Source organism: Tenrec ecaudatus, chromosome X, assembly GCF_050624435.1.
Source record: "Tenrec ecaudatus isolate mTenEca1 chromosome X, mTenEca1.hap1, whole genome shotgun sequence".
NCBI lineage: Eukaryota > Metazoa > Chordata > Mammalia > Afrosoricida > Tenrecidae > Tenrec > Tenrec ecaudatus.
In genome coordinates this window covers 12,862,724-12,875,645 of record NC_134548.1, presented here as the reverse complement: position 1 = coordinate 12,875,645, position 12,922 = coordinate 12,862,724, and the positions used below count along the sequence as shown (strand labels likewise).

Sequence of the window (12,922 nt, the reverse complement as noted above, 5' to 3'; positions counted from 1 at the left end):
AGGCTGCTCCTGGAGGAGCCCTGGTGGAGTAGTGGTCATGCATTGGGCTACTGAAGCAAGGTCAGCAGTTTGAAACCACCAGCTGCTCCCTGGGAAAATTAGGAGGCATTCTACTCCCATAAAGAGTTACAGTCTTGGAGACCCACAGGGATACTTCTACCCTGTCCTATAAGATTGCCATAAGTTAGAATCAACTTGGTGATAGTGAGTTTGAGTTTTGAATTCCTATAAAGATTGACAGCCTGTGGAGCAGGTGGAGCAAGTGGTAGTCTAGGGAGATCGAGGAGAGCATCTCCTTTATCTCCCAAAGAACCCATGGGTTGGGGGAGGATCCAACTGGGAAGGGCTTTTTGACGCCGTTTGAGCAACCTGTCCATTTCTCAGCTGAGGAAATGAGGTCTTGGAGGGAAGGGGCCTGACAAGGAGCCCACACTTGTAGACCAGGAATTAGGCTGGATACTATTCTAGAAGGTTCCACAGTTCTAAGAAAGCACACTGCCCCGCCTCCACTCAGTCTCCCTGAGGATATAACTGTTCAAAACCACATTTCCCGATTGTTGAAAACATCCAATGGCTCACCCTTCATATCTGCATTTTCTTGCATGTAAACTATACCTTAATTGAAGAAAAACAATAGTAGCAGCTACACATGCTATTTTAGCAAGTGAAAACCGGCCTCCTTATAATTACACCTTGAGCAGAGTGACACATTGATGTGATGACTGAGAAGCCGAGGGAAATGGCACAGGGCAGTCAAGTCTTACATGGAGTGCCTTGAAGAGCAAGCAATCTAGAATAAGATAGCCGGCTCAGATTCAGGTGAGAGGCGAGCAGGAGGGATTCCACGGACCTTCCCTATGAGAGAGAAACACCCCAAAGAAACTATTGATTTGTTTGTGGCACTCAGAATGGGGACATCATGAAACATGAAGCCGTTCAGACGAGGTGCAGCACCTCCAGACTTCAGGGTTGTTTTTATTTTCTGGCAAACCTCAAGACAACGCAGAAGGGAAGGGAGTGTATGTCCAAGCTGAGAGTATTTTCTGCACAGTCTGACATAAGCCCCTAGCTGAATGTTAGCCTAAACCTAAACCTAGGAGTCTCGAATTCTCATACCCTCCAAACCCACATCGCCTAACCGAAGAGTATCTGAGAGAGGATGCTGGAAGGTTCTAGGGATATAATAGGCAAGGGTTCAAGTAGGGCAAGGAATTCAGTTATATTTAAGCTAGCGAATTTAGGTTCTTCATTGCTTTAAAACCATGAACTCGGGTTAGACAGAAAATGAACAGTGTTTTAGAAGTGGACAAAACAGCAAGAAACAAGGCTTCAGCTAATAGGTCACAGCTGGAACAGGGCAGAGGTCAGGCCCTATCTGGCTCTTAGCTTTGTCCTGGAGTACTCGGGTACATCTTTTTGTTCTTCTGGCTAGTCAGCACACAGATTTGGAAATGACACACATGGATTTGCACAAGAAGCCCTGTATATAGCAGGAGCTGCGCGCTGCGGAGGAGACCCAGGCACCGGGGTGAGGACTTGAACAGGTTCCCAAATGCAATGTCAGCAGATTTCGATGGGGCTTTTGGTGCAGCCTGTTGGTCAGGTTGACCATTGGTTGGACTTGCTTCTACGTCAGTAGACATGGCAAGAGAGTAAGAAGCCAACCCCAGCTGTAGCAGTCACTTGGGGATCCCAGGAAATTCCCAGGGGAGAGTCTCAAATGACCATAACCTACAAGCACTGCGAGCCAACACCCACTGTGTTTTGAGCAGGATTTTGAGGTCCCTCCCAGAGCCTCCAGGTTACACAACTCACAGATGCGGTGGACCCCCACTTAAGTCCCTGACAGGGTGGAAGCCTCGAAGTCACATGACCCCCTCCTGGTGAGAGAGCTGGTTTCAATCCTGTACATTCATTCTTGATACATTTTCTTAGTGAGTGCTACCAGTTTTGAATGCACAAAAGGGAAGTTCCTGTTCTGAAAACTGCTTTCATCACTGACTGCGTGCATCTGATGTATAATGTATGCTTCCTTCATTCAAAGAATATGTATTTATTGAGCACCAGCCACTGGTCTGGAAGATGGAAAGGACAGGCTCCTAGCTTGGCTGCTCTCGTGGAGTATCTAGTTTTGCTATTCGGTTACCATGCTCTAGAGCAGTGGTTCTCAACCTTCCTAAATGCTGTGACCCTTGAATAGTTTCTCATGTGGTGGTGATACCCCAACCATAGAATTATTTTAATTACTACGGTATCACTGTCATTTTGCTACTTTGATGAATCAGGCAACTCCTGTGAAAGGGTCATTCGACCGCCAAAGGGGTCTCGACCCACAGGTTGAGAACCGCGAATCTAGAGCTACCAATAACATCCCCTTACACAGGTTATTCTCTGTTCTAAGTGCTTCATACATTGTGGTCTGTTAGTCGTTACAACAACCCTATGAGGTTGTTACTATCAGCATTGCCATTTTACAGAGATGGAAACTGAGGCACAGAGGAGTTAAGTAATGTATCCAAAGCCAAACATCTATGAAATCAAACTCAAACTCAGTGCCATCAAGTCAATTCTGATTCGCAGGATACTCACTGCCATCACATAGATTCTGTCTCATAGGACAGGGTAGAACTGCCTCTGTGGGTTTCCTAGCCTTGAACTCTTTCTGAGAGTAGAAAGGCACATTTTTCTCCCTTGGAGCAACTGGTGGTTTTGAACTGCTGACCTTAGCAGCCCAACGTGTAACCACTAGACCACCACAGCTCCCATCTAGTCAGCGGTGTAGTGGAATTCAATGCCAGACAGAGTCCTCATGGCTCACCAGTCTGCAGGAGCAAGAGCAGAGTTTGTCTTACACTGGGTGGCCACGGTAGGCCACAGCGTTTCAAAGTTTGCATGGCATCCTGCAGGCCTGCATAAATCAAAAGTCTGATTTGGGGGTCCTTTTCCTCCTATCTTGGTGAATCTTGGCAGACTCTTATTGTTGGATTTGCTAAGTAACTCACTGATTGTAATAAAGGGAGTGGCGAAGACATTTTTGATACTAGGAGGAAAAGTCTGGTTTGGTTCGGCCTCCTCAAAGTGGGGGACAGACCCCTCCCAACTTTAGGGGGGGGCTGATCTTTCACCTGCTAGTTCTCTGGAACTTATTGGTGGTGTCTGTTTTTGTGTGTGTCTTTCAACCTGGGCGTTATGATGCCAAAGGAGCCCAGTTGTTAAGCCCGCAATTGCTAACCAAAAGGCCTGCAGGTGCAAACCCATCCACCTCAGGAGCAAGGCCTGGTGATCCGCTCCTGTTGAGATGGAAACCCTCTGGGGCTGCTCTGTCCCAGGGTGTCACTCAGAGTCAGAATCAACCCGCGGACACCGATCAAGAATAAAGTAGTGTGCTATGATTTCCCCTGCTCCCTCTCACTTGATTGCTTTTCTAAAGGTGCTGTCTTGAATGGCCTCAACGGAGTCAAAAGCCCCTCCCACCCCGCATAGCATTTTCTTTCCAAACCGAGCCTGAGAATAATCCCTCAGATGAGTAGCCCCCGTGGAGCTCAGCTTCGTGGACAGAGTGGGAAATGGAAACTGCTGAGAGACGGAGGATAGCCATTCGTGATTGTATCCAAGTCAAGAGTTCCGGGATCAGATGGGCAGCCAGCTCCGGCACTGTCATGGGTCTCCTTGGCCCCTGGCTGGGAGGTGTGAGGGCTGTGACCTGAGACCTGGGAGTGCCGGAAGATCGGTTTACCCTGCCTCTCCCACCGTCGCCATGTGGTACCACTGGGCTGTTGGTGGGAAGGGCTGATGGCCGCTCCCGCTGTTTTGCTCAAGACCCAGCAGTATTTCGGCTGGGCATGGTTCATCACACCCATTGTCAAAGGTGCCATCCTGGGTTGCACTCGCTGGAGCACCTGGGTGTCTTGAAGCAGTTCCACATGCCACCTCTGGGGAAGCATTCCTGCTTAAGAGCGTTGGGCGCGGGCAGGCTGCCCCCGAATCCAGCTTTCCTTAGGACTGCTGGCCGGGGGGCCTGCTGCTGACACGTCATTCAAGAACTCTGCAGGGCATGCACTTTGTGGCGAAATGTTTAGTTTCTTTGTCCTAATGTCAGCTTATTTTTATATTTTAAAAAGCTAACAGAAAAAGAATGAGACAATTAATATAATTTGAATATCCAACCAGAAAATGGTTAACTCAATTATGGTATGCAATTGATTCCATAGAGTCTTTAATAATGAAATTCATTCATAACCTATGGACCAGCAGATGGATTCTGGGCTCCCACTTAATTCTTGCCCCAATCCAAGAATACTTAGTTCATTTATGAAAAAATCATTTTATTGGGGGCTTGTACAGCTCTTATCACAATTCATCCATCCATCCATTGTGACAAGCACATTTGTACATTTGTTGCCATCATCATTTTCAAAACATTTTCTTTCTACCTGAGGTTAGTTAGTTTTTTTTTTTTTTGAGGTAAATACTTATAAGTTGAATTTCAGGGTCAAAGGATAAATGTATTTGTTTTAATTTTTCTCCCATGGGACGATAACTATTCATTTATTTGAACTGGGATCAGTGTATAGGTAACAAAACTATTGCTATTTCCTTACCTAATTTTTTTTGCTGTTGTGTCTGTTTAAAATTTTTTTTATTAAAATATTATTGGGGGCTCTTACAGCTCTTATAACAATTCATACATCAATTGTATCAAGCATATTTGCAATACGTTGCCATCATTATTTTCTAGATATTTACTTTCCATTGAGTCCCTGATATCAGCTCCTCCCCCCACCCTCGTGACCCCTTGATAAATTATACATTATTACAATTTTCATATCTTACATTGACTGCTGTCTCACTTCCCCCATGGTTTCTGTTGTTCATCCTCCTGGAGGGGGGGTGAATTGTAGTTATGTGTTGATCATTGCAATTGGCTCCCTCTTCCTCTCCCCCTCTCCCCCACTTCCCCCTACCTCCTGGTATGGCTACTCCTATTTCTGTTCCTGAGAAGTTTATCTGACCTGGATTCCGTGCGTTGTGAGCTCTGCGCTGTACCTGTGTGCAGCCTCCGGTCTAGCCCACAGTGAAAGGCAGGACTGGGGTCATGATAGTGGGGAGTGAAAAAGCCTCGAGGAACCGGAGGAGTATTGTGTGTTTCATGGGTGCTTAACTAATGTTGTTAAGGTGAGGCTGAAACCAGGGAGATCCCTGGGAGGTGACTGGTGGGACCGATGGGAGGAGACTTGAGCTGAAAAACCAAAGACCTGGTGGCCCAGCAGGTTGGGACTTTGGGCGAGTTAGTACCACTTCACTCCCCTGGCTTCCAGTGTCTTCCTTTGGGAAGTGAGCCCTGAGCTGAATCTGCACAGGAGGGACAGGGCGGCCTTGACTCAGTCAGTACTACAGGTGCTCTCTCAAAAGGGCCCCAAGAAGCTATCTCCATGCTTCTCTCGATCGAAGGAAACTTGAATTACGGCCTGGGCGTCTGGTTCAGTTTTAGAGCTCTGGTGGAAGGATCAGGAGCCTCTGTGAAAGTGGGGGTGCTTGCCAAAAGAGCAGCGGCTTGCATTCCCCAGCCGCTGCACGGGGAGGATGTCGCAGTCTGCACCTCTAAAGATGGACAGTGGGAAAGAAGCCCTCGGGAGCTTTCTACTCTGCCCGATAGGCTTCTGCCCGATAGGCTTGCTACGAGCCAGAATCCACTTGCCGGCAGGGGCTGGCAGGCAGGCAAATGCCAAGCAGTTTCTGACCCACCTGTGCTGTGAGGGTGTGTATTTCTCCAGCTGGTTCCTCCTCCGCTAACTGCACCTTCTGTCTTGACAGAGAAGCTTTACGGAGATGCTACATTTGTAGAAGAAAGACACAGACATCGGTATGAGGTAAGGCTTTTATGCGGATTTTCCACGGACTAGAGGGCCGGCCCGCAGTAGCGTAGTAGTTACTATGTTCCGCGAGCCGAAAAGGTCCACAGTTCAAAACCAGTAGCTGCTCCTCAGGTGAAAGACAGTTCTTTCTACTCCTGTAAACAGTTACAGTCTCAGAAACCCACAGGGGAAGTTCTTCTGCTCTGCCCTATAGCCCCACTATGAGGCAGCATTGACGCGATGGAAGTAAGTGTTTGCGTTTGTGTGGACACTGAACTATAAGGAACCCTCGCTAGACAAAGTGTCCAGCACAGGTGGCATCTGTAGCGTTCGAGCAGGTGTACCAATTCCGCCCTCCCCAAGGTTCCATGTCTAGAGAGGTAGTGGGAGGGCAGACTATTCTGCCTAGCTCTGTGTTACTCTGCTGTCACCTAGCTCAAATGAAGTCGTGACTAGTCATCTTGAACCTCTTGCCTTTGTATTTCCAGGTTTGGGCAGAACCCCAAACCAAATTCACTGCCAACTCATAGCGACACTATAGAACAGGGTACAACTGTCCCTGTGGGTTTCCCAGCCTGTAACTGTTTATGGGAGTATAAAGCCTCGCCTGTTTCCCGAGGAGCAGCTAGGGGTTTCAAACTGCTGACCTTCCGGTTCGCAGCCCAACGAGTAACCACTGTGTCACCATGGGTCCTCTAGTCTGTAAAGGGGGTTTTAAATAGTTGGGAAAGGAACCAAATGCTTTTTGGAGCAGGGATAAGTCCCTGCAGGAAATTGCCAAAATTCCAGTGGTTTCTCTAGGGTTGGTGTCAGTGCAGGTACTCATGATGTCACCATCCACCCCTTGGTCCCGTCTCTTATCATATTCATAGATAATATGTGATAAAATGAATTGTTCAAGTACAATTTCTTAGATTCTATAAATACCAGCAACAACATTGTTCTGTAAAATCTTACATTGAATTCTATCATTAATGTAGCTGAGCTGAACCCTTTTTTGTATTTTCTTCTTTTCTTATAACTCCTACTCAGAAACAAACCAAACAACTCACTGCCATTGAGTTGACACTGACTCATAGCAACCGTATAGGACAGGGTAGAACTGTCCCGTGCGTTTTCCGTGCGACTGTAACTGTTTACTACAGTACAAAGCCCCAGCTTACAACACCTGGTAGTTTCAAACTGCAGACCTTTTGGGCCGGAGTCCAGTGTCCACCCACTAGATCACCAGGGCTCCGGGTAATTTCTACTACATTCCCAAGCAAGCTATTTGTGTATAAATTCACAAATACTAATGAACACAACATCGTAGCTGAAACATCAGAAACTTTGACAAAAGTAATGCCCATAAAAACAGCAGCAGCAATGCAAATCCCAACCTGTGCTTGTAGCACAAGCAGACCTAACCCTGCGATTCATAGCATCACTGTAATCGACTCAGGATGACCGGAGCACATCAGAACCTTCAGAAAGTTAGCATAGAGTTTTGGCCTGGTAGCTGAGCTTATGACAAGTGTTTTTTCTTACTATAACTAACTACCAGAACAATACCACTCACTGCCCTTGTGTTGATTCTGACTCACCGGGACTCTGTAGGCCAGGGTAAAACTGTCTTTGTGGATTTCCAAGACTGTAACTCTTTAGGAACAGCTGGTGGTTTCCAACTGCTGACCTCGTGGTTAGTAGTTCAACACATAACCAGTACACCACCAGAGTGCCATAAATCACTACAGGGAGATCTTTAGTTAAAAAATCATTTTGGGGGGGCTCTTACAACTCTAATAACAATCCATACATCCATTGTATCAAGCACATTTGTGCATATGTTGCCATCATCATTTTCAAAGCATTTTCTTTCTACTTGAGCCCTTGGTATCAGCTTCTCTTTTTCCCTCCCTCCCTCACTGTCCCACCCTCGTGCACCCTTGATAAATTATTGTTATTTTCATCTCTTAAAATGTTTGCTGTCTCCCTTCACCCATGTTTCAATTTTTTTCCCTGAAATACTGCAGTCATTTTATATACAGTCGCTTTGGCCGTACCCCTGGCAGTGTCACCTGGTGCCATCCCTACCTCATCTTCCCCCACCCCCAGTGACACCTCTGTATCATTAAAATGGAAAACCCACCCAGTTGATGAAGGATGCTGATGTGTCTGTTTTGACCTGTTGCCCAAAGACACTACATTTCCTTTTTTTTCCCAGGTGAACCCGAACCTGACCAACCAGTTTGAGAGTAGTGACTTACATTTTGTGGCTCAGGATGTTGAAGGGGAGAGAATGGAGATCATTGAACTGTCAAGTAAGTGGGCTCTTGCTTTAGAAAAGCTTCTCCATGCGCTTCCATACGTAGGAAGATCTCACTGGAGACACATTTTGTCCTCCTTTGCTTTCCTCCCTCCTTTGAAATATGCATGCAACTGAAAAGTGCATTGAAAAATAGGTGGGTTATCATGGGGGGACCTATTAGTTCGGAGCCTACCATGTAATACTGTGTTCTTCTGCGTCTACTTGTTCTACAAATAGAATTTGCCTTGACCTTCTTCTTTCCACCCTCAGGGGGAGGGTGGCTTTGTGTGTTGGCTCTTTGGGGGAAAGCAGGTAATAGCCTTGACTTGTTTGGGGAATGCTAAACTGCCTATCCAGTTACTGGTGAGTAGTGTTGTTGTCTTTGCACCTGGGCCGGCCTCTTCATGTCACCTGCATGTCTGCCTTTCCCTAGTGCCCATGCTTGACGGTCAAGAATGGGCCAGTCATCTAAGTGTTGAACACGGATTGCCACACTCAGAGAAAGCCCAATACAACAAGAGGGGATTGGGTTTCTATTGAGAAAGATCACCAAAGTTGTTTTTAGTTGGGCTGGAATGAAAGCCTAGGCAGAAACCATATGTACACGGAGTTCTAGAACTTTATTGTCTGCTTTTAGTCATGAAGTGTTCTTCCCCATCAGAACCGCAAGGCTATGGGAAGTCAAGAGTTACAGCTGATCTCAGCTCTTTCTCTTCATGTCCTAGACCAGGGTTAGCAAACTATAGTCTGTGGGCTAGGTCCAACCTGCCGACTGGTTTTGTACAGCTCAGGAACTAAAAGTAATTTCTAGTGTTGCGGGTTGGTAGAGAGGGGGGCAGGTGAGTTAAAAAGAAGACTATTTGTGAGACATGAAAATTATATGAAATTCCAATCTCAGCATCCATAAATCAAGTTTGACTGGCACACAGCCACACCCTTTGGTCTACGACTTGTCTGTGGTCATGGTAATATTACAACTGCAGAGAGGAGATGTTGCCATTGAGACCGTGTGACCACCTTACAGACATGCTTGCTGATCTCTGTTCTAGACCCACATGCATGCACTTCCATTTAACGATCTTCAATAGCTGGATGCTCTCCTAGCACATCCAACTCAACTTATTCACAAAGAAAATCACAGGCACTCCTAACGAATTCTGCTGCTTGCCTCTTCCTGCTGAGGGCGCACCCATCACTTACTCTAGGGTTTCGCACCGTCAGCCTGGTACCTCTTTGGCACTGGGTACCTCTTTGTTGGAGGGAACCGGTCCTATGCAGCGTCCCTGACTTCTATTCACTCCCCTTCACAGTTGTAACAACCCCAAATGCCTTCAAACTTCACTAAATGTTGGGAGGTGAAAAAAACAAACCAAACCAAAACAAACCTCAGCTGCCATCGAGTCAGTTCCTACTCTCAGCCCTACAGGACCGAGAAATACCCAAGCTCACCACCATCAAATGCATACCAACTCAGAGTGGCCCTATAGGACAGAGTAGACCTGCCCCGGTGAGTTTCGCAGGCTGTGACTGTTCATGGGAGTAGAAAGTCTCATCTTTCTCCCGCAGAGTGGCTGGTGGCTTTGAACTGCTGACCTTCAGGTTAGTAGTCCAATGTGTAACCCACCACACCACCCAGGCTCCTCTGGTTTTGAACCACCACCCTAGACCCTCAAGCTTCAAGTTAGTTGACATTAGTCAGCTCTTCTTGCCCTTCCTATTTCCAACTCACAGTCTGCTGTCAAGTTCTGTCGAGTCCCATGTTTGGAAGGAGAGATGAGGTTTGGGATCGCAGGCCCATCACGACATCCAGTTCCACTGCGACGCATGTGAAGCAGCTTTGTTGAATGAACCACTTATGTTTACTGAGTGTGTAGTACATACACGATACTCTAAACATGGTAGCATGTTGTTCTAGAGCCTGCCTCTCCAGCCTGCATGCTTCAGGCCCAGATACACTGGCCTACTTATTTTTCCTTCAATCTTCCTACTTCTTTTCCCACATAAGCCCTTGACCCTGTTCTCTACTTCAAATTCCTTTTCTCTCTCTCTCTCTAATCCTTTCTGGCTTTCTTTATGAACTACTCAGTAAGGCCTGAGCAGAGAGGCCAACTGAACCCAGGAAGTTTCAGTTGAACACTGAGCATTGTTCCCTTTGAACACTGTAGCATTTGGCCTGGACTGAGGCCTGCCTTTCCACCCTGTTCTATGCCAAACATTTTGCATTAGAACCATGAGGATATACATCCCGCCTTCTTGGAACCCCACAGGGGCAGGTCTCCCCCTGTCCTGTAGGGTCACTATGAGTCGGCATGGACTCGATGGCAGTGGGTTTTTTGGGTTTCTGCTCGAACTGCTCCGAGCTCAGAATTGGTAACTGTGGCTCCCTGTTTGTGTAGCCTCTTCAATCTTCAATTCCTGCACGAAGGCAGAGAATTCCTCAAGCAAGTTCATTTGGTTTACAGTGTTAAAGTGGTATCTCTTGCTCTCTTTTTTCATGAGATAAAACTTTAATAGGAAAATATGATAAGATTTACAGTAAGATGCACCAAAAAAAAAAACTATCGAGTGCAAATGAAGTCTTTCTTCCTCCCAGTCCTCCCTCCAGCAGCCCAGAGGCAGACAGCCTTACTAGCTGCCTGTCATCACCGCAGAGATAATTTATGTGCATATTTTTAAAAGAAGAAATAAGAGCCAACTGCACGCATAATTCAACACCTTGCATTTTTTTTTTTGAGTCCAATGACTCTCCCTTGGCAATTGTTCTCTGTCATTACACGAAACGTTTCTCACTCATTTTCTTCTCTCTAAATTTCATTTGCGGTGGTTATTGAGAATCCACCCAGCCAAATTGACACCAATTCAACTGTTTCTACATGTGTGTGCAGTTTGGTGACATTGATGACATTGACATTCTTCTCGGAGTGGTTCCTTCCTCGTGAACATGAGCAGCCTTGTCTAACCTGTTGCGATCATCAATTGGAGTCTGTGTAGAGAGTTCTGACTTTCTCTCCTTGCACACTCCCAGTTCTCATTATTGTCATCAAAGCCTGGGAAACCTCATATCCCAAGGATTTTGATTCTCACAGAGGCTTTCTAACTTCTTGTGGGTTGGAAAGGAAATTAGAGCTGCTTTAGAACTTGGCCAAGGGGTTTCGTTTTAGTCAGGGAAAGTCGCCAGCAGACCTTTGATCAGAGCTCCCTTTGGGAAGCATATTCCCGGAAGCTGCCCCATTCCTGAAGCATTCTAAAAAGAGCAACAGAGCTTGAGCTTGATGTCAGAATCGGGTGCCAAGCAATTAAGAACCTTATTTTAAAAGTACTTAATCTGAGTGATGGATCATCCTCAAAAGAACGGCTTGTTATTTCCCTTCCTCATATTGACACAGAGGATAGTTTGAAAGAAAGCGATCCAGAGCCGTGACCCACTCATTCCAATATCCTGCCCTGGTTCTGGCATGATCCATTGCTTCTGCTTCTCTTTATATTGATCCATAAACACAATTACTCTCGTCTTCCTCCAGAGACATTCTTAGGTACTGTGCGCTATGATTGATGTTGTCTTTAGCTTCTTCTCTGAGTGTGGATGACTTAGGGGCTACTTACCCCCTCCCCCCCCATGGCAACATTCCTGGGAAGAGGTGGTCTTGAACACTCCAAGCTTTGAAACCTCAGTATTCTCATTCAAGGAAGCTTCTTTCTGGATGTGTTGTTGAGGGTTTCCACCCTGATTTGGTCTAGAATCAATGCTGTCTAATAGAACTTGCTTTCATGATATAAGTATCCTGCATATTCAATAGAGTAGCCATATGACTATTGTGCATGAAACTCAGTTAAAAAATATTTTTAGGTGAAGGTTTCCACAGCCATTTAGGTTCTCAGTCAACCATTTTCACACAAGTTGTTCAGTGACACTGGCTACTGTCTTAGTGATCCAATGCTGCTGTTACAGAAATATCACAAGTGGGTTGCTTGAAGAAACGGACATTTCTTTCTCTCACAATTCAGGAAGATAAAAGTCCAAATTCAAGATGCCAGCTCTATGGGAAATCTTCCTCTCTGGAGTCTTTCCTCTTGCCCTGGTCTTCCCAGCTTCTACTTTCTGGTTTCTTGGTGATCACCCTGTGTCTTGGCATCTATTTCTCCCCATCTCTGCTTACTCACTTGCTTATTTATGCTATTTTATGTCTTAAAAGATACACTCAAGACTCAAGACACACCGCATAGGAATCTTGTCTCATTAACATACCATAACAAAGTCAACCCAATCCCACCGGGGATGATAACCACAGGCATCGAGGCTAGGATTTACAAGACATATATTTGAGAGAAATAATTCAATCCATAATAGTTACATTTTTCACAGTGCATGAACATTCTCATGATTTCCTATCCGGTTGTTCCACTTCTATTAATCTAGTTTTCCTACCTTCTTACACGCTCATCTTTGTTTTAAAGCAGTTGTTGACTGCTTGGACTCAGTAGGAAAGCTTTAAAAAGGAGAACAGGGATATTCTTTATTTTGTGTCGATGTGTGAATTTGCTTTGAGATGACTTGAAGGTTGAATTTCAGTCTCTGCCAATCCATTAAGTCTGTTTTTTAAAAAAATCACCCTCTACTCTCTAGGTTCTGTTTTTACTCTTTTGGAGAATTCTTTTGATGAGCACAAGTATTTAGTTTCTAGGAGGTTCCATTTTTCTATTTCATCTTTTGCTGTTTGTACATTGTTTGCTCCTATTTGGTGTTCTATTTATGCCATGCAATAGGGCCCCTAATGTCACC

The 12,922-nt window shown here is 45.7% G+C and overlaps 1 protein-coding gene across 3 annotated transcripts in view; it reads left to right on the top strand.

The window, feature by feature from the left end:
- The window catches only part of CTPS2 (CTP synthase 2), a 107,977-nt gene that overhangs the window by 79,895 nt on the left and 15,160 nt on the right, over positions 1-12,922 (top strand). For all 3 annotated transcript variants that reach the window (XM_075538652.1, XM_075538653.1, XM_075538651.1), the window contains exons 15-16: positions 5,815-5,870; positions 8,059-8,155. In XM_075538652.1, coding sequence (XP_075394767.1) covers positions 5,815-5,870; positions 8,059-8,155 — 153 coding nt within the window. The remainder of the gene's footprint in view (positions 1-5,814; positions 5,871-8,058; positions 8,156-12,922) is intronic.